The following is a 22,526-nucleotide window of genomic DNA, read 5'->3' on the forward strand; positions in this document are numbered from 1 at the left end:
ACAAAGTCACTGTTACAAATGTTTAATTTGTGCATTCGTGATGGGCAACAAACAATGACTGCAACAATGCCTTTGATTTTCTTTGTTTTTTTACACCGGAGGATGAAGAGCAACTGCTGTGAGTACTTGGTGTACCATCCATAAAGTTCATCTGTTCTGGCAACAACATGCACAAGCAAAAGAATAAAAAACAAACACTTTGTACAATCTATTTTCATTAAGAAACATTGATAATTAAAAACTATTGATAAAATTAGTGCTTTCAGCTTAATTGTATACATACAGTATGTATATATATTTATATAAAATATACCCTGCCCTCCCCCTGTAGTGATTCATAAACAGGTCTGCAACATTTGAGTCAGTTTATACAGAACAGCCACACTAACAGAGTGCCGTGCCCCCTATGTCAGCTACAACATGTAACCTGAACAACAGGAAGCTTTCAAATGGCTTCTGGATGGAGACCTGAAGTTACTATGAGCTTTGTAGCCTCATTTCCAAAGCAACAGCTGAGGACACCGACTTCTGCACAAAACCACCTCATTAAATTTGCCTTTATGTAAACTTTCAGTGTGTCAGATTGTTTAAACTACAGAGAGCCGCTCCTCTGCTACTCCCGAGGAGGACAGGATGAGTTTGGTTTCGGTAGCTGTAACTGGGCGAGACGCTTTAGTGTCTTTACTGAGGTAAAAGAAAGAAGAAGTCAAGTCCAACACATGGTTGTTCTGTAAGGACATGAAGGAATCAAAGCGCAAAACCAGCGGTCATATAATGTTATGGTTTGATCGTGATGCTCGACTGGATACTGTATCAACTCCACAGCTGGTCACTAAAAGCAGCGAGGCCACTAGAGGGCACCAGACAAGATAATTTTAGTGTTTTTCATCATTTTTTTCCCCAGCCAAAGGGCATTTTAATGAACTCGGCTCAAAATAAACAGTAATTCATTTACCAGTTTGGGCGGTGTGTAAGACATGGAAGCTTCAGGTGGACACGCTGGGAGGAAAAGGAGGTAAACTGGACCGCTAGACCCAAAAGAATATGTAGTGAATACTCTTACTTGTTTTCAAGTCAAGAAGCAGTAGTAGTAGTAGTCGTCAAGATGTTTTGTTGTTGACTATTCAGTGACGATGCTTTAAGCACTTCAAATTCAATGAGCGCCACTTTCAGATGCGATTGCTGCAGAACTTTACAGTGAGATAAGGTACGGCGAGGGCTTCGAGACTAACGAAAAAACCAAAACAAAACAAAACAATAAAATATACGACTGAATATTATCTGTACAGATCAAAAAAATTGAAAACAGTGACTCTAAATAGCATGACTGTGATGTTGCCGTTTTCTCAGAGTTCATGTGGAAAACATTCTCAGTGGTCAGACAACGGACACGATGGCAGTCTGTACAGGAGGACATCCCGCCTGCTTCACTCTCCAACAACAGAATTCATTCTTTTTCCCCTCTCCTTTAAAAAAAAGAAAAGAAAAGTTCTTCATGTGGATATAAAAAAAAAAAAGAAGTAGTAAGTGTGTGTCCTCAGGAGGCATCTGGACTTTCTTCTCAATGGCACACAGTTCTGCCCGAAAGCTCCTCCCCAAACATGAGGGGCAGGGAAGAGTTTGTCTGTTCTTGTTTAAGGATTTAAAAAACAAACAAACAAAAAAATGGGATCTACAGTCATTGCTGTGCTTGGTTCACAGTGTGTGTGTGTGTGTATATGTGTATGTGTGTGTGTGTGTGTGTGATTCAGGCGGAGCTAACACCAGTCAGCGATGTAATCAAAGTCAGAGAACAGGTTCTGCTCCTCGGAGTTCAGCACTCGGGGTTCCCTGGGCGGGGTTAAGATCGGAGCCTCTGAGGTAAATTCATCGTCGAAGTTGCTGACGTCACTGGAGCCCAGGATGGTCGGGACGAACGGCGGTTTCACCTTCTTGGCCAAAAGCCCGGTCCAATCGATGGTCTATCAATAAAGACAGAGAGCAAGTGGGTAACAACAGCGTTCTTTTCTTTGATTACCACAGTGATAACTTTCTCTTTGCGCCTCTTACCCTGAAGAAGAGATGTTTCTTAACCTCCTCTGCATCCTTTTCTCCTGCTCCCAGCCGTCTTTCTGGGCTCCTCCTCAAAAGCTGAGCACAAAGACAAAAAATATAATGTTAAAGTTTACACCCAGGAGCACAAAGAGACCGTTTCTTGTCTGTCTACACACCCTCCTCATGATGGAGATGGCCTCAGTTGAGAGGAACCGTGGATAGCGGACTTCATCGTTGACAATACTGTCAAATACCTCCTCTTCATCATCACCGGGGAAGGGTGACTGAAAGAGAGACGTGCCAAGGAGAAAAAAAAAAAAAAAAAAAAAAAAACCTGATGTAAGGAACATATTCAAGAAATAAATGATGGATTCTTGACATCTTGACGAAACACATGCTCACCTCTCCAACCAGCATCTCAAAGATGAGGACGCCCAGGCCCCACCAGTCCACGGCGCGGGTGTACGACGTTTCAGTTAACACCTCCGGAGCTAAAAACTCTGGTGTGCCACAAAACGTGCTGGTGCGATCCCTGAAACCCATTCCTGAAGGCAGCACAGAGCACGTCCATCACTCCAAAACAAATCTACATGTGTACCTCCAACAACTGATGGAGCAAGTTCATAACTCTGCTTCTCTGAAGATCTTACAGCACAGGAGTGAACAATCTACCACAGGGTTATGCTTTCAATAACTCTCAAAGTTTCAATTTGACATCATCATCCATTTACCTTCTTTGCAAAGCCCAAAGTCAGCAATCTTTACATAGCCCTCTGTATCCAGGAGCAGGTTATCTAGCTTCAAATCTCTGAAAATTGCAATGAGAGCAAAAATAACTTTCGGGACCCTGACTTTGAATTGAAGTATTACTTTAAATTTCTCAGGCCTTACCTGTACACAATCTTATGGTCATGTAAAAACTGTAATCCCAAAACAACGCAGGCTGCATAAAACCTGCAAAAAGGTACAAAAAAACACAGGAGATTTAGACGACGTGCCGCTGTGAGAGTTTGTGGTCCTGCCCACACGTTAACAAGACACTCACACAGCCCTGGGCTCAGAGAAAACATCAGCGTGGATGTGCATCATCAGGTCGCCTCCAGCCGCGTACTCCATCACAAAGCAAACGTGCTCCTGCGTCTGGAAACACGCAAACAGGTTGACCAGGAACGGGTGACGGACGCTGTTGACCGTTTCAAAGATCCTCTTCTCGCACATCAGACTGGCAAAGAGAGGAGGAAGCTGAGTCACCACATTACACCGAAGTGACCTGACAGTGGGGGGTTTGTGAAAGAGCTTTAAGTGAGTACCTGTCGACCTCATCGCGAGCCACAATGTCTCCTTTCTTTAGAGCTTTGATGGCAAACATCTCTCCAGTGCTTTTGTATTCTGCTAAAAGCACCTGTGGAGGAGATGAACACTTCAGTTTTTTCCTGCTTGATTTGTCTACTAAAAGTTATTCAGTCCACAGAAAATTTATGGCAAACATTTTTTTTTTTTTTTTTAAATTGACTAAACATTCTTAATATAGTAGAAATGTCAAGAAGATAATCATCAGCAGCATTTTTATTCAAAGTACCTTTCCAAAGTGACCCCGTCCAAGGACTGCCACGCATTTAAAGTCTTGGAGACTGAATTGGAACGGCTCTTCTTCCCTAGAAGGAGACCAGTGCATACATCAGTGTACTCACTCACTCCAAACCAACCTGCATTAAACTTTAAAGTTACAGCAAAACAAAACAAAACAAGGAAAGAGACACCACCATGAAAATTCAGTGACTTGGAGCCAAAGCCAGGGGGCAGTGTTTAACCCAGTGTAATTTGTTTTGAGTAGTAAGTCGTTTTTATTTGAAGGAAACCAATTCAAAGCTTTAAAGTAGCATATACATGGCAAGCAGTGACCCTCCTTACCTTATCTCTGTGTCTTTCTGAATGGCTGTAAGCTCCAGGTCTGGATGCTGGAACTCATGGTGCACCACTCCATCCATATCTGGCTTCATCACCGTGCTGATTCTCTTGTTGAGGAAGTCAAATGAGGCGAGTGCATCCTGCGGAGAGGAAACACAGGAGAACAGAAGGACAGAAAGAGACACACAGGGTAAATATGAAAACAGTGCTGGTCACCTATTTGTTGTGACTTTAAATTTAGTCTTTAGTGTTTCTCTGTAGATGAAAACTAACGTTGGAGAAATAAAGGTTTTCTATTAAAGAATCTAACTAACAAAACATAATTCAAAAATCATTTCTCTCAGTGCGTAACAATCTAATATTTCCTTCCTTTTTTTAAATTTTTTAAATTAAATTTCACTTGTTTGGCAACAACACACTTCCTTCCAGCTGACAGGAATGAGGCCCAGCATGGTGGACTTTTACGCACAGGAGATTCTCAGAGAGCTCAGCATGACTGCATCTGTGATTGTATCAGCTCGCATGCGTCTTATCACCACTTCTTGTAATTCCTTAAACAAAACCATACCTGTACTTCCCCCTTGTCAGAAACGCTGTGATGCACTTGTGGTTCTCGGATGTCATCGGGTATGGAGTAACGTTTGGGCCCTGGAGTGGGCTCTTTGTCGAAGTCCAGCTTGGTCACCAGCGGGTCGCTGTGTAAGGGACAGAAGTACAGCAGTGGTGAAAGTTCTTCTTACCGAGCAGCTGTGCCCATAGACACTCATGTAAAATGGCAAACACTACAGCATTAAAATGCATGTTTACATGCGAGTAAAAATCTTTGCAATGCAGCCATACACTTTATGGAGCTATGCAGATGCTAAACAAGTTTTCTAGCATTAGTTAATTACTTAGCACCCTACAAGAAGGCAGAGATCAAAAATAAAATTGCAGATGTCACAGTGGCTATACACATCTTTTCTATACAGTCTGTGGTTGCTGTATGGCTGTGTACCTGCTGGGTGTGGGTGAACCAGGCAGGCTGCTGGATCCAGTCTCAGCCGCCTGTGGGCTGAAGGAGTTTGTGCTGACGGTTGGTATGGCTCTTCTAACCAGACGGCCCCAGGTGGCGATGTTGATGTTCATCTGAGGGGCTCGCAGAAAAGTTTTACCTGACAAAGAGTAAAAGACAGGAAAAAGACTGTAAGGAAAAAATGAATAATGGAAGAAGAGAATCAGGAATATGCAACCAAATAAGTAAGGGATCCGAGGAAATTACATACAGTACTTAGTAAATGTATGAACACTGGAGAATCACTGAATATATTTAAACACGCAAGTCAACCAAGAATCCATCACTGCTGCCTTAGAAATAAGAACATGATGGCTTCACAGCAGCGACTCACCTTGCTGTTTGGAGAAAATCTTCTTTTGTCTTTGCAACTTTGGTCGTCTCTCTATGACAGGGTTGAAAAATGTTACCTGAAAACAGAGAAATAAAAAAGTAATTTCACAAAACAAAACATCTGTTTCCTGTGCATTCTTTACTCCTGTGCAAATACACATGTCTGTAGTTATGCACAAGCATAGGACACGCTGTCACAAGACTAGAAACTAACACAAACGTGTGCCAAATCATGCACACCCGTAACACTTTACAGATTTCTGTCAGGATTAGATCACACTGAAAAAGCTCCACATCTAATCTTACAATCTTACATCCAACAGTAAAACCTTCTGATTTTATTTTAAGTTTAATGCATGAGTAATTTTACACACAACATCTATTAAACTACACTTCTGATGCAGACACTGTTTGAGGCAAGTGACTGTCATTAGTTTGTTTTTATCTGTGAGCGATTATTTAAACCCCGTCTTGCAACAAAAGCTTAACAATCACACTTAGTTTACGGCACGTTGTTATTTCAGAACTCAACCTTCAGGCTGCTCCAGATATCATTTTATTGGCAAGTTTTTTGTACTCCTGGATCTGTTTGATATCGAGGAGATACCCTCAATAACAGCTGACTGAGTGCGAGTGCAGAAGCCCCACCCACCTGCTGCTTAAACCTTCTCTTTACAAGGGGCAACCAATCAGAAGAAAGCTGGCTTAAAGGCAGAGAAGCTAAAAACTTGTTGTTTTGGAGCTTGTTTCAGACAGTGGATGAACCCAGTGATGAAACTGCTCTAATAAAGACGATGAAAAAACAAAAACAAAAAAAACATGGAGTTGGACATCTCCACAATACGTTTGAAATATTCTTCTGTGGACAGACTTTACCAAGATTCCAGTCTAGGTCTTCTCACAGTATTTATTTCTTATAATTTTATAGCTTTTATAAGCAAAAAGATCACCAACTGACACACTTCACCATGTTTCCAATTTTATTTCCTATAAGTATAAGTAAGTATGTCTATCCATACATGTCCTACCAGATAATGTTTAATTGTGACCATTCAAAGCTAATTTACTACTTAAATTACTTTTTTCAATTTTTAGATTACTAAAATATGCCGACAGTTACAACTACTTATCCCCCTTTTATGGAATTAAACTGAAATGGTGTTTGTATACCTCAGCAAACAGCATTCCCTGTGGCTCCAGGTACAGACACATTCCATGACGTTGGTTGTCCAGGAAGTCCTCCAGCCGCAGAAACTTGACAGCACAGAGTGAACGCCAGTCCCGCCAGTACACAGCGATCTCCAGCTCCCGGGACTGCAACGCAAAGATGTGAAACTCAGCGTCCGTGCTGTATAAACACAGAGTCAACAGCGCAGGTGTAGTTCAAGGGTGGAAATGTGTGTGTTACCCGGTCCAGCTCCAATGTAAACTTCTGGTCCCATGCCTGATTGCTGACTGGTTTCCAGCTCGTCTGTCCTACCACTGTGTTGTCCAGCTTCAACACTGCACTGATCTCATCTGAGGAAAAAGCACTGAGCTATTAACAAAACCCCAATTCTATCCCCGTTGGTATTAAACAGGCAGTTGCTTCACTTCACCCATATTATAGTTTCAGGTGTGACTTGCTCTGGGTCATGCCCACACTTTAAGTAAACAGATCATTTGTTTGTGAATCAGCACAATATCACAGTTCATCTTTCGGTAATTATTTTGTGTACGAGATCAGATGTACTTACTGGAGAGTTCCTCGCTCTTGGTTAAGTTCCTTGAGCTCACGCCGCGGTTTCGGTTTGCTCGGCTGATGAAGGACGAGCGGGTCTCGCTGGGGCTCCAGCCAGGCAGCGGGACAGATGCAGCTTTGGAACGACCTGGGACATTTTCCAGTAGATCCTGACAGCCCATTAGCCTGACATCTAATGTGCCTGGAGGTGAGCGAGGACAGGACACACGTGTTATACAATTGCTCCTGCACAAATTTGTTCCCACTTCAGGTTACTTCAAGTGACACCATGTACTGGTATAATGAGCTAGCCCAGTTTACTGTCTGCTCCTAAACTGGACTATAATTTGTGCACCTCCAAATAACTAGGGGGGAAAAAAAAACAACTAATCAACCAACCAACCAACCAGATCTGATTGTCTAATAATCCATCTTCTTTTTTTGACTCAACAGCAAAAAGTACACACTGTATTACAACCAAAAATAAAAACCAGTCCACACAGATCAGCTCAGTATACTTAAAAGTGGATACAACTTTAAATTAAAGGGTAAAGAAACAAACAAAAAACCAATAGACCACCTTTAGAAACAGAGTCATATTTGCACTGTTAGTGATTAGGAACAGCTCAATAGTCCAGTTACCTGTGAGTGCTGCAGGCTTGGTCACGGTGCTGTACTGTGGGAAGATGATACTGGATCTGGGACTGAGGGCTGGTGACGACAGCAGGGACAGCTCTTCTATGATGCTGTTGCTGCGAGGATGGTTTTTAGGCAACTCAGCGAGGCGTTGCTCCAAAGAATATCGCAAAAGGTCAAGCTTTTGACTGGACTCATTGAAACGAGCCTGGGCCTGAAAGGAAAGGAAAGGAAGAGGATAAGGCAGCGAATTAAGACAGATTGAAAGGAAATTATTTTACTACAGCAGTCCAGAGATCCATTTCATCTCAAGTCTAAGATTGCATGATCTCAAAAGTGACAGATTTTGACTTGTTGTCCAGTTTTACACAGCCTACCTCTGAATGTGCCCTCTTTTCTGTGACTTTTCCAGAGCCCAGAAGTTTCATGACATTCTTGGCTCCCTCGGCTACCGCAGCCTCTATCTTGGCATGGTGACACAGCTCCTCCACCCGCAGATCTAAAGGGCTGATGATGGGCTTTTCTGGAGTACAAGGTCACACTTAAATCATTCACTCTGATGACATCGGATTTATAACCACTGTTTCTGTCTTTCTGTTTTAATCTCCTCAGAAAAAAAAAAAAAAGCTCTGAAGGAAGGGAAGGCTCACCCATCACATCATTGTTCTCAAAGCTCAGCTCGCTGGCCTGGCTGGCCTTGAGGATCTGCATCCTGATGAACTCAATCTTCGTCTTGCTGTCCTGAAGCATCTGCTGAGCGGCTGCTAGCAACTTACGATCCTGTGAGTAAAATTGGAAACTAAACCATCACCGCTCATTAGGGAGGTATTTTATCTCTACAGACCATTGATGACCAAATCAGAGGATTCAATAACATTTTGTCTAAATGCACCTAATCCCTCCGCACGTGTTCTGTTTTGTTGCATGTAACACAAAAAGCCCAGACACCCGTTCGTGCCGTTAATTGGACTTGAAGTCTAAATGACAACATGGAAAATCTTATTCACCAAAGAAAAAAAAAAAATGTGTGCACTGCTGTGTTTGCTGAACCTTTCCTACGTGCAAACACACATTGGAGTAAGCAAACTCCACCCCAAATTCCTGTTAAGTTTAAATCCTGGTTGTTGATATCTGCGCTTGCAGGAAAGGCCTCCGTTCAACAGGCACTTCCTCTCTGACATCAGGAGAGGAATAGTTCCAACTGGAAGGTGCCTCCGTCGGTCTGACAGGGAAAGGTCGCTTACACCCGCCCCAGCAAGCCAGACAATGCAAATCAATTTACAGCTCCCTTAATGCTTATTGCATTACAGTTTTCAAACTACACTCACCAGAAATTCAAGTGTCCTCCACCAAAACAGTTTTATTAACAATATCCTGCAATAAAAAGCTAAATTATATCATTTCAAAGCAGAAGAGTTTTCGGTTTTTGGTGGGTGGTGATTACCTGACATTGTCTATGTACAGTAAAAGCAAGGGGCCTCATTCACAAACAGTTGGTACTCACAAACTCAAAGTTAAACCACATGATTCACACACAAATCTGAGATTCCTCAAAATATCCTTAACCTCAGTTTGCTTCATTACAAATGTAGAACTGCCTCAAGCAGAGTTTATGAACAAAGACGCAGCTCTCATCAAATAAAAAATATAAATAAAATAAAAGTATTCACACAGTTTACCTAAATTACATTAATAGAGCCACACACTGGTTAAAAAGGCAATAACCTATCATCACACTACATTCCAGCATTTTTGCAGTTATTCCCAGTTACGATTGCAGTGGGCCACTCATCTTGGATGGACAGATCAGGTGGTCCTTGGTCTCCACCTGCTACCGGACACTACAACCTTTATATTTCTAACACACTGTCACTCCTGAGAACTCGGCTCTTTCAAGCTTCAAACTCAACACACTTTTGTGTCACTTTCTTCAGCTGTGAATTCAAGTCTAAGCGTCACTCTGACAGCAGTTCCACCACTCTTTGCATGGTACACCTCTAGGCAAACGTGTCTCCTTAGAGAAACCAGGGAGTGGCAGTACGCTAGCGCAGCGCACACTCTGTCAGGTTAGGATGATTTTGAGAGACACACACACAAAATGAGTCGTGTGCATGTTTCATGAAACCAAAGGCTCCATGTCTGTTTTTGTTAAGGAAATAAAACCCCAAAAAAACAAAAAATAAATGTTAGAAATAATGTTATTACAGTTCCTTCGACTCGGCTTAAAACCTCTTTGGGGTTTGCCAATGATTCCAATTCAATCCAGAAACCCCAGACTACACCAAACCATCTACTACACACCGGCTTGAATTACTACTGACGGATACAAGGGCCGAGCTTAACACGAGAGGCTCTCGGCTGTTATTACCGGTCTTCGTGACTTAACGCACACCTCCCAACTAAATTATAGTCCTCCCTGACTCTGAGGACTCGAGGACACACAAGGACCAACAGAGCTTTGTGAACAAACAGCAGTGCATATGACACACAGTATGTGTCAGCGCCTTCTCCCGTTTCCTCCTCCCCTACAGTGAAGCTATAAAAGCAAACCTGCCATGCAGCAGCCTGGTATTCATAATGGCAACAGGCCAGCCGGCTCCAGTTAACATGCGATTATGCTCACAGCACCTCTCTGCAAAGACTTTACCTTAAGTAGTCTAAGCACTTGTGATTATGAGTCTGGAAACTGACAACCTGCGGTACAAAAATTACACTAAGTAGTGTTTTGGAAAAGGTCAAATCAGATACTCAGATTAACCAGCAAGCCTCATCATTTGTTCATAATGACTTTTAAAAAAAATCCTTGGTTCTGCAAGTACAAATCTAGCTTAATTAATAGTAGTGAGCCCCTTAAGTAAATTCATTCATCACTGTGATGAAGCATGCTCAAGTCCAGGTAAGGCAGACACACTTCGCGCTGTCATTTTCTGAGTAAATACACAATTACATGCAAATATGTGAAAACTAACAGATCAGTGATAATCACAAATTTCACAGGAAAATTGGTCCTATTGTTATCATGGCAGTGAGCCACTGGGTGGTGGTGGGAAAGCAATCTACTGAAATGCTGACAGCTCACAAGAAGACGGCTATAACGCTGAATCTGTACCGCTGCATTTTATTCGTTTTCCAAAGTAGTAAAGATATGTCATCTTTTTTAAACCGTAAAGAATCACAATCATTTGCCATCCAAATCACCCGGATTGAGATGACAAAAACACTCCTACTGCAGTTACAGGTGGTGTTTTTGCTTACTTGCTTTCTTTAAGGTGCCAGGAGCAGAACATTTTGTTTTTAAGTTGTTGAATTTAAATGAGGTTCAGGCTGAACCCACACAGCTCAAAACGGCACTATGCCAACTGGTTTGAAGTGTGTCTGTTGACTGTATAAACACATAATATGTTTAGTTTGAGGTAATAATGTTACCACCCAGCAACATCATCGTTTGTACATAACTGTGGCTAATATTGTGCTTCCAGATCTCAGCATTGTTATTTTTACTGAACAAAGACTAAAACAGAAGAAGCAGTCAGCTATGTAGAAGTGAATCTATTCATTAAATAAAGTATCATCAGAATGTGTCCGACGTGAACCAGAGCAAGCCTGAATCTCCGGGTAACCCTTCGCCTACCTTGGAGGACCCGTTGGAGTACATCTGAATCATGTTCTCGGCGCCCTGTTTGACTTTTAGCTCAATGTCAACCTGCCGTTTTAAGGCCGCCAGTCGGTTGCTGCTGGTGCACATTCTTGCTTCGCTGTTAGGGGTACCTGGTGTTAAAGGGCATTCTGGGTAAAGGAAGAGGAAAGAAAAAAAAGTTAGCATCTTATGGCCATCTGGAAACAATTGTAGACATTACATAAAGCATGTTACATTTGGCACAAATATGCAGAGGCTACAAATATTAACGGAGCATGTGTGCGCCATTTTTTATTAAGCTAAACAATCCTGCAGCTCTGCAAAAGGATTGATAAACTGCTTATAAAGCGTGTCCTGTTGCAACTTCAGTGGACACTTTACATGCTCAGAAGGGTGTGCTGTTTATGACTTGATGAGGTTTGTTAGCACAATGCTTGACTCAGCACAAAAACTACTACAGAAGTCAACAACATTAGGATTAAGAAATCTATTGTCAGCTAAGCTTCGTGGATTTTTCAAACAAGTTTTTGCTCAGAACGGAAATCCTTCAAATGTGAAGCCACAACTATTCAGTCTGAGTTTGGCTTTAATGCTTTGGTATTCAGGAGTTGTAATATGAAAGGCTGTCATTTCTGATCTCAGCTCATTGACTCTCTCCTGAAGTCTGCGCTGTTCCAACAGCACAGGGAAACCCCTGCGGCCGTCTCTATTGTACGCATTTAAAAAAAAAAAAAAAAGGAACAACACACAAGTGTGAACATGCAGATGATTGCCAGTACTAGTGCCTATACTGTTTATGCAAAGACAAAGTAAACCCAAAAAAGATACATGCAACAGAATATCAACTCTTAAAAATGATCCATGTCCAGATCCCACAGGCTGCAAAGACTAAACAATAATCTGTCCATAGATCTGTAGACATTTAATTGTTTTTCCTTTTACACATAAATGCACACAGGCAAACACACAGAGATACTTAAACCCACTGTCGTCTACTCTCAGAGATGGACCACAGACCTGGTGGATAGGTTCACTGTTTTGTTGTGTTTTTTGGTCAAGTCTGAACTTGAAAGGTGCAGGTAAAAAATAAATAAATAAAATAAAAATAAAAAACCCTCTCCAAGCTGATCATTGCAGCTGAAAGCAGAGCAGAACATTCACTCTCACACACACACACACACGGGTGAGGTGGGCAAAAAAACCTGCCCGACTTCTCCTGACTTGACTTGCAAGTTGAGTTTCAGAAGCTATGTTTTCATAAAGCTAGTAGTCTTAGAAAAGAGTCAGAGCATTCTTTAAGTGAGCCCACATCTGAAGCATGAACCCTTCCAATCTGTTGCAAGGTCCTTTAACATGGTACTCTTCATTATGTATTTAACTTCTAGCCTTTAAGCTCAGCTCTGTTTTTTAGTGAGTTTTCCAAATCCAAAGACACAAAACATGTCACATGACATAACCAAAGACCAACAGTTCACTGAAGGTGTCAAGACCCAAAATAACACTGGCAAAGAAACGGCGTTGTACTCTGAGACAAAGCCAGATGCAGATAACAATAACCAGCAGGCAGGTCTGTGATTCATTCAGTCCGAATGCTTCATCAAAACACCCTCTAACGATTCCTTTGAGCACCTGCGGGATACGGCAAAAAGGAAGTAACTTATTCTTTGAACTAAAAGTCTAAATGATTCATCTAATGAGACTTAATAAGCTGAGAGAGCGCTTCACTGCTGAGTTTTCTGTTAATGTGGAGGAGGGGAGGATGCTAGTCCTTCCAGGGTAACGCTTTGATATGGTGACACACTTGAAGAGGTAGGGCTAGACAAGAAAAGCAGAGTATTTGCAGAAAAGCCTGTGGAGCAAGGTGAGAATTTTAGAGGTGCTCGGGGCAAAACTGTCACAGGACATCTATTTAAAAAGACACATGCAGAAGTGCTGCTTGGGTCATCTAGTACATGTCTGGGGCTTTCCTCTTCGCCTGGGGGTGCGGTTTGGCTGAGGTCGCATTGAGCCAAGAATTTAAGGACTACAACCCCCGCCTCTTCCAAGAGTGATCCAGTCCCTGCTGGGCCGTAGGACAAGATAGCTGCAGGGCTGATGTCACTGCTGGACAATCGACAAGGGGAACCCTCCCTCAGATTAACCCCATCTGCATCTGATGAGAAGGCAATGAGACATGCTTACACCGTCTAAACTAGTACATCGTGAGTGGGAACCTTAAACCTGTGTGTGATGAGTGGTAGGCAAACAGATTGAGACTTAATAACAGACGATGTCGGGGTTAGCTTTCTTTATGAATGAGATCATATGTGACAGAGGGACCTGACTGGTGTCCCCTGCTGCTCACACAAAGCGCCTGAGTGCGAGTCAGTCCATTTCTGGCCTCCTCAGCTGAGTGGCGGAGAATAACCAGAGCCCCCTCAACTTTCTCCTGGAACAGAAACACATTCTGGGCTGCTCGGAGAGACAGAGCAACTCCTTCCTGCTAATTCAGGAAACAAGAGCTGAACATATTTCAAGAAGCTGTCTCGTGTCTAAGGAGCTGAACTGCGCTCAGTCCCTCTTGGCCGTTTTTGCGATGGCCAGCGACATTCCACTGGCCTCGCGTCACTTAAAAAGAAAGCCCTTATTCACCAGATAGGTCGCAGAGTCAGGCTAAATTTATTTTCACTTAAGATAACCATTTACTAAGACAACTTCCCTTCCCTCCTCCAGCAAACAAATACACACACACACACACACACACTCACAAATCCCTCCTCATCAACTTCCTATTGTCAAATGAGCCGGGACAACGTGACGGCAACAGGCAGACAAATACCATTCCTTCTCTTCCTGAATTTGCGCAGACATTTGCCACCAACAGCTACCCTAAAAGGCAGCTACTGTGACAAAAAGCACACTGAATGCACAGATGCTGCTGTGGTCCACTCTCTCCAAATTCCACTGTTGTCAACAAATGCAAAGGAGCAGGCTTTCAACAGCCTCGGAGAGGAACAATCGACAGCTCATTGTAACTGCCACGGGAATGTGGAATGCAACAATGTCAGCCTCTGGAGAGTGAGTCACCTCCAAACACTGAATGTGCTCTGTGTGTGTTTACATAGGTGCTCGTCTGACACAACAGAGACAAAATTATTTGGTGCTGTGCATTTACAGCTAAACCATAAGACTGCTACACATACATTAACTGGAAGAGTGGCCTGTTGCCTTATGTGACCTGGATAAACTCATAGCTGAGAATGAATTTAGCTTTAAAAAACACTGGCTGCAAACAAGAATGCCAGCGTACGATTACGACTGCAAACAAGACGACAATAAATGTGAACACTTTAAGATATAAAGAAACAGAGCTTCATAATAAGACTTAAAAAAAAAAAAAAAAAGTGTCCAAGACCATGACTCCTGGACTGTGCTGTCATTTGCAACAAGCCAATTAGGACTGGAGCTACAGTTTATTTTCATCAGTGCTTCATCTGTTAATTATTCAGCGAGTTTTCGGTCATATAAGACAATTAAACAAACACTGTGTGTATATGAAAAACTGCATGTGAAGCTTAAAGTAAACTTAACGTCAGGTATTTGATTTTAAAAAGACGTTGTCCATCTGATGGCGGTGACACATGGGTGTATTGATTTGGTTACAGTTTTTACCAAAGCTTAAATGAGAGTTTCGGCCCTGTAAACCTGATGTAGGCAGCTTTTGTAATTATTAAGTTATGACAGACTTCCTGGACGTTTAACATGGAAAATATTCATTGTATGAAGGCTAATCTTTGCATGGCATTATTACATTTACTTAAGTGGCTGTACAAAAACTTAGGTGGGAACATTTTTCTGATGATTAATTATTTGACTACTTATATTAACCCCTTCCTACTTTGGTACCATCTATTGAATCTGACCCTGCCCTCCTTTAGTGCTTGTGTAATTACCTAGCACTTCTTCGGGGTCTTTTACCACAATGTGGGCGTTAAGTTCTTGTAGCTCCTGATGAAGCTCCTCGACCTTCTTGTTAGATTTTTTCAGCATGTTGTCAACATAAGCCAGGCTCTTCTTATCTGTGGTGACCTGAGAGGCGGAAAAATGAGAGGAGACCACCTTAAAGCCTTGAAAAGCATCTCCATTAACTTAATCATAAATGTGATGTTATTAGACAAGGGAGAGATAGAAAAAACTGCATAATATATTTAGATTTAGACATTTTGAGGGAAACAGCGGATACTATACTATATCTGTGACATTACCTTTCGCAGGTTCTCTGCACCCTCTTTGATCTTTAGTTCCTTACGGATCTCACGGCGGATCTGCTCCTTGATCTCATCCAGCTTTTGTTGGACCATGGTGTCCGACAGGTCCAGGTTGTGTCCCAGACCGAGACGCTCTGCCACCTGTTGGCCCCGGGCATCCCCCTGGAGGAGGAGAAGGAGGAAGAGGAGGAGGAACAAAAGAGCAGATAGGGTGAAGATGTGGAATGTAATTAAGAGTAGTTCAGCAAGGGAGGAGAAGAAGAAGAGTAAAGGGATGGTAGGGAAAAAAAAAAAAAAAAAAAAAAAAAGAGGAGGAAAGGACAAGCAGAGGTCAGTCACGTACTGTGCACACTGGCATTTTAAACTAGCATTTAATCAACAGGTCTTATCAACGTTAAACTATGAAGGAGAGAACAAATCTGCACTGCATTAAAGTGCAGAATTGCAAAACAGCTGAAGCTGTTGCTTCATAACATGCATGGATTTCCATCTCGTCATGAGCGCTCATGACGAGATGGAAACACAAAGGAGGAGTTAAAAACAATTTCGGCCCAGCAGTTAGAGTTTCTCACAATCACAAGCAAAGTTCATGTGAAATCTGAAGCCCTGAATGCAAATATTCACCAAATCCGAATTGTTCCTGGTCTTTGTGTGGTGACTACACATGTAAGCATGACTGATGAGCAGACAGAAGGGATTTGTATTTTATTTTAAATAAGAAGTAGCCAACAAACACCTGGTAGATTTAATGCATAGGAAGATCATGGTAATGCACCTTAATGTTGGTCATCAAACAGCATTTAACAGCAAAAGCAGAAGAACTGTCCCCCTCAGAGTGATGAAATGTTTGAGACGTGCTGAGATTAGAAGGTACTGTACAAACAAGAGAAACACGCACAGCCAGAGAGAATCTTTCAAAAGCTCTTGGAATTCTTTTTAATAATAAACGAAAATCAGGTCCAGTAGGAAATGCACCAGGTAAAGCCAGCAGGTCACATGACACAGCTACGTACAGTCAGAGGTCCCGCGTGTTTTTCCTGTTATTTTTGGCTTTTTGATGCAAGATAGTACATCTTATGCTTGATACCCAACTTCAAATGTTTTCTTCTTTTAATTTTACGATTTTTCATTTTTTTTGTCAACTTCATGATTTTGTAGCTAGATATAGCAATCATTCATAGCCTTTAATGCACACGTCAACAAATAAAGATCCTTGAAAAGAACTGGAAGAAGTCCACTTGCAGAGTGAAGCATATTTCACCCTTCACCTCTGTTCAGCGAGAAAGCACACGAGCCAGTTTCTTTTTCTTTAACTGACTATTTCAGTCAGACATCACAGCACAGGCGTAGACAATATTACAATTATGCAATCCTCCTGTTTGCTGAAGCTTTTAATATTTATTGATTACCATCAAAGCTCTGGAGCCCAAAGAGGCGTTTTCCTGGACACATAAATTTATATGATCTCATCACCAAGAGATTGCCAGTCTTTTCTATATTAGACCTACTCTCAACTGCTCTCTTACTCACAAGAGGCCGCCGCATCGAGTAGCCCCGCATGTTTGATTTGACAAGTTTTTATACCAGATGCCTTTCCTGAAGCAACTCCATAGGGATGTGGGTGTTTTCCCAGGATGGAGCTGGGGATCTTTTGCTTGTGTAATACAGAAACCACAATACTGATCCCCCAAACACTAAAGGGTCCCCCCCCCCCTTCACCTCTACATTATAAAATTACTATGCGAAATGAACGTGTCACATCAACTACACTGAAAATATCCATTAACAAAACACGGGGTTCAGAAATTCGGCGCAGGCAGCCCATTCACGGTGTTCTGGCATCACCCCAGCATAGTGGTGTGTTTTGAACTTGAGCTAGCTGCTGTGCGTGTTGTTTTCCCTGCTGCTGTCAGTCACCAATGACCTGCATCCTTAAAACCATCACCTTAACTAAAGAGGGATTAGAAGTCGCTTCCTGAACACTTCTGCTCTAGAAGGTCATAGTACAGCATAATGATCCACTAGTATGTGAGCATCTAAGGTCTGATTATCAGCATATTACATTTTATTATAAAGTCATTCAAGCAAAAGTTATTTGGCTTGAAAAATATCTCCTGATTTTAAATATGAAGTTGTCAGCATGACCTTTTAATTGTGCTCCATGGCAACAATGAACGACCGGCATTTCATTTTAACCATTAATTAAAGCAGCCAAATTGTAATAAACAAAATATTAGCCAGGCCTTTGCTTTATTATTCCAAGAATGATTTTTTGGGGAAAAAAAAATAAAAAAATAATAATAATAATAATAAACAACAGATTCAACATGAGAGAAACTCACTGCCTCGTCCTGAAAGCCCCTGGGCTGTAAGCAGAAGGACATTAACTTACTCTATTCAAGAAAACAAAGAATGATTTGTTAAAATCTTTGTTGCTTTCAACCCATCAGTACGAAATTTGCACCCTCATAACTGTAGTTAGGTTTAATCAGAAATCTTCAGTTTCAAGGTTTACTACTCTTTAAACTTGCTAATGAGAGGATGCTGAAAGGATCATTCTGTCTTACCACAACTTCATCGGTTTCAGCCAATTCCATCTCTAGATCCATTGAACAAACCGGTCCACGCACGTTCTGCTGACCAGCCACGATCATCCCATCAACTCCAGTGGATTTCTGTTGTCTAATAAAGCTAATAGTATCCTCTCCCACGGAGGTGAGACGAGCGTAACCAACCTAGGCTCTGCCCAAAGCCACAATCATTCACTCCACTATGATCCGATTTTCTCCAGCTTTTTTCCTTCCCTTCTTCACACTTTCTTTCTCCTACAGACTATTGACATCAGCAGGGAAGATAAACCGTCTGAGCAGCGATGGCCAAATCCCTCTTAGCTTCTCACTCTGTGAGGTCAGAGCAGCCCAGAATGGGACCTAATCTGACTCCATGCAGAGGGCTGTGGCTAAAATTAACCCATGTTAAAAAACAACGCTGGCTGTCTATGGCAGACCAGAAAGCAGTGTGCCTGCCATAGACAGCCAGTGTGTGTGTGTGTGTGTGTGTGTGTGTGTGTGTGTGTGTGTCAGTGATGGTGGAGAAAGAAATTCTCAAACAAGACTGTGGTATATTGTCCTTTATCCAAGCTGCATTTCTGGTTTTCCACCTCTCTTCACAGTTACTTCCTTTCCAAGGATTGAACCCCTGTTTCACATTAAAAGCTATTTCTAGGACCATCACCATGTACCTGAATTGATCATTACACAAGGTACATCAGGAGCTAACCACATGTACCTGGACCAAACCCTGAATCGAGTCAATGGCATATGACTGACAGATTAATATTAAGGAAAACGCATCACGCTTGGTAAGATGAGGGCTTTCCATCAGCTTATTCCTTCCCTTCCCCCATCCTGGCCTCTCTTCTATAAGTAGTCTTTAAAGGAAACTATAGTTTGCACATATCCTGGTCGACTCGTAGGTAAAATGGAGGTCACAGCTGGGAGGGGGGTGGGGGAGTCCTCTTCTTAAGTTGGCTGCTCTGCAAAACTTGTTTGCACTGTAGCTGCATCTGCCCAATGTGGAATGACGATAGCAGGAGGACACCAGAAGAGGCCTATTTTACTGTTCAACAATGCAAGGAAATCCATGAAAGGCCAATCAGATAAGGCAGAAATTAATCAGCTAGAAGACCCCGCGGGGCCTGTGTTTTAATTTTGAGATCAAATAAAAGAAAAAGACCAAGCTCTCCTCTCACTGCAATACCTCACTGACTTGCTCCTTTACCTCTAACTGCTCTTATTATCTTTTGACGCTAGAACGTATCACCCCGTAAGGGGGAGTGACATCATACCGGGAACTCGAGACTTACTAAGTTCAAAGACGAGCAGAGCAGAAATTGTAAGCAAATGTCTCCACTCACGCTACAATACATACAGTTCATGATGAATGGAGGGAACTTGCCAGTGTGGCTCTGCTGGCTGCACTGTGAAACATCCAAGGCTTCACAACAAATGTAAACAGTACCGAAAACCTTGTGGATACATATTTTAGTTGATGTTACAAAAACAGTCCTGCTGGGAACCACTTAATGCGCGTCTAAGGAAAAGCACACAAAAAAGGTGCCATATTCTTAAATGAGTAGGGCAAGGGTTACCTACAAATGTTGACCTTTGTTAATGAGCTCCTTTAGAGCTCCGGGACATGAAAGGCAACTGAGGTAAAAGCAAACATTTGGTCTGAACCTCAGGTAGAAGTAGAAGTCTAACAACAAGAGCTCCACTCACACAAAAGGACAATGCAAAGTTTGAGCCCGCTATCGAAGTCTGTGCTAAAAAAGCCAAGCCCTTGCCATTTCTGTGCGAGGCCTAATCGCAGCCTACAACCCGACACCCGGTCTATCTTACCCCCACAGCTGGCTGCAGAGCACTGGCCACAGCCCTGTACTCTGTGCTGCCGCCAAAAATAGCAACACAAGCTAATAAAGATAGCTCTTACAAGTGCAACCTTCTCGCAAGCAGTCTACATATCCCACAGCAAGTCAAACAGCAGGGAACGCCTCACATGTCACGTCACAGCAGCTAAAGGTCATTTCTGAGCTCCTCAGGCAGTAGGTGTCCAAAAAACCTGAATGAGAGGTAAACCACTTTCCTGCACCTGTCACCCTGCTGAGTTCGACTCCAATTTCCAGAAGCAGGTGTTTAAATTTAGCAGAATGCCAAAGATAAAATTAAAAGCTACGTGTGGCTTTTAACAGGATAAAGACCCCAGCACCGGAGAAACCAACATGTCCTACTGTTATTTATTCATGCACACAAATTTGACACTGCCTTCCTGTTACATTATGCCGACTGTTGTTTTTATCATTCATCATCACCCACACACGACCATAAATGTGCAGTGTCAGATTTCACTCCAGATTATATTGCTAACCTTTGAGAAAGTAAAAGTAAATCTTCTTATAATTTAACCGGTGTAACGGTTCTGAAACAGAGACCGAAATTATTATCCAAATGTCCACGATTCTCTTACTGTGATGGAGTTGTTAAAAGTCTGGTTGAAGTATTAATACATCATCTAGTTTTAGTCATTACGGTGAAGGTTTTGCTTTTTGTTATTCGTTAGCTCTAAAGAAAAACAAAAGGTACAAACCAAATTACGGTTACACTCTTTTAATTACACAAATCAACCAGTCCTCAAAGTAAGATTAGTCTGTGAGCCTAATCTAACTTACATACATGTCTGTCCTTACACATGTACAGCATTCAAACATGGCTGCTCCCAGGCAATATAATGTTTAAATATAATAAGTATAAACAAGTATAGATTCTGTGTTGTATAATCTACCTAGATCATGTGGCATGTATTATTTAAGATGCACAAATTAAACACCTCATCGGTCTGAGTCATCCATACATGACAAATACAGCATTAGGTTCCCGCACCCGTGGAGGTGAGGCAGCTTTCAAGTTGAACACGAGTTTTGGAGGTCACGCATAAAGTAGTGCCATCGGACAACGAGCTGTATGGATGAGCTGTCGCACAACTCAACAGTGTTTCTGATATAAAGATGCACTTGGAGGAGGAGGGGGGAGTGACGTCACTCGAGTGAAACTGTATTAATCAGTGAGTCATAACTGTTCACACCGAACAAAAAAAGGAGAGCGTAACACTGACTTCCAGCCTCTCTTTTAAAAACAGAAACTAGCATTACTGTTGCAGTTGGCACTAAGCTGGCTGCTGTGGTGTCGCTGGTTATACGTTCAACCAGTTTATAACGAGCTTGGAAAAGAAAACTCAAAGCATTTTCTTTACAAAGACGACATTTTTTCTTTTTTGTCTAGTTTTACCACATTTTCTGCACACTGCCAGTATCTAAACACACGGCGGCAACTTTTATTTTCCCAAAAAAGTAACGCAGGTTAACTAAGACCTGTACGTTTACTTTAAACAGCCACTATTTAAGAGCTTTTACGGTTACGCAAACGCTAAACCTCGTTTACTACAACAGGATCCTTTACATTAAATAACACGGCGGTTTTCGCACAAAATTCCCGGTTTGAAAGTTAGTTTGGACAATTGTGTGCCAGGCCTCAATCCATGGATAATTCCCAGGCAGCCTTCTGGGACCTAGCAGAGGCCCTGCAGTCCTCTAACACACGACTAACTCACAGCAAGCCTCGTTTTAAAGCGTTTTAATTGTTAGCTAACTTCTAACTGCACCTCTGGAGCAAGTTTGCGCACTTTTCGCAACAGTTGTCAACTTTTCCTACCTGCACGGAGTCGGCGGCCATCTTGGTTTTCGCCTTTGAATCAAATCCTACAGGGAGAGCGGAGGGAGGGGTGGTGGGACTCCAAAAGCAAACCTTGTTTTAAGTTTCCCTCTCTGGCGACAAAAAAACTTCACTATTTTGACCAAACCATCGGTCATCTCGGGTACACGGAGTTTCCCATGCCGTCTTCACACTTCTCTGACGCGCTCGCACCGTCCTAGCGGAGTCCAGGAGGGTGGACTGGCGCTCATAAATAAAAAGCTGAAGCATAAATCTGTCCCAGTGCAGCTGGAGAAAGAGGCGGTGGTTATAATAGAAGAGTCCGCCCAGAGGAGCTGCAACACTGCCGGGACAGCTACTACACACATGTGATCAGAAACTTCGTAAAGGCTGGCCTCACCTCAGGCTAACATCCCCAAATCTTCCCCAAACACAAATAAAGAAATTAAATCAAGGCTTACATATGTGAAGCAGCCGTATTAGACATTAAAGGTGGAGGAGTAACACCGGTCAATTTAAATAAAATGCTTTTACAAGTAAAAGTCTTGCAACTATTTATATTTATTCAAAGTTGAGAAGGTAAGTGAAAGTACAATTTAAAAAAAGATAACATTTAAAATTTAACCCTAACCTCACTGGCCACTCTTATAGGTACAACTGTTCAACTGCTTTTAATCTAATCAGATAATCA

The 22,526-nt window shown here is 42.2% G+C and overlaps 1 protein-coding gene across 2 annotated transcripts; it reads right to left on the bottom strand.

Moving 5' to 3' along the window:
* Positions 1-6: 6 nt before the first annotated feature.
* On the bottom strand, positions 7-22,128 carry pkn2a (protein kinase N2a). 2 transcript variants are annotated; one of them, XM_085440061.1, is made up of 23 exons: positions 21,836-22,128; positions 15,567-15,731; positions 15,255-15,390; positions 11,317-11,471; positions 8,336-8,465; positions 8,063-8,208; positions 7,692-7,899; positions 7,066-7,251; positions 6,738-6,847; positions 6,500-6,643; positions 5,331-5,406; positions 4,940-5,096; positions 4,511-4,637; positions 3,946-4,082; positions 3,614-3,689; positions 3,345-3,436; positions 3,080-3,256; positions 2,926-2,988; positions 2,766-2,842; positions 2,437-2,579; positions 2,211-2,318; positions 2,050-2,130; positions 7-1,961 (listed from the first exon to the last, which is right to left on the bottom strand). In XM_085440061.1, the coding sequence occupies exons 1-23, from the start codon at positions 21,854-21,856 to the stop codon at positions 1,758-1,760; spliced, it is 2,919 nt and encodes a 972-aa protein (XP_085296187.1). In that variant the 5' UTR covers positions 21,857-22,128; the 3' UTR covers positions 7-1,757. The 2 variants fall into 2 exon arrangements, with proteins under 2 accessions (XP_085296187.1, XP_085296186.1); XM_085440060.1 differs by lacking the exon at positions 21,836-22,128 and adding an exon at positions 18,137-18,470.
* Positions 22,129-22,526: the final 398 nt, after the last annotated feature.

The sequence above is a fragment of the Copadichromis virginalis genome, linkage group LG18 (genome assembly GCF_057382275.1).
Source record: "Copadichromis virginalis isolate Kocher_CV1m ecotype Utaka linkage group LG18, C_Virginalis_male_GT1.1, whole genome shotgun sequence".
NCBI classification, from domain to species: domain Eukaryota; kingdom Metazoa; phylum Chordata; class Actinopteri; order Cichliformes; family Cichlidae; genus Copadichromis; species Copadichromis virginalis.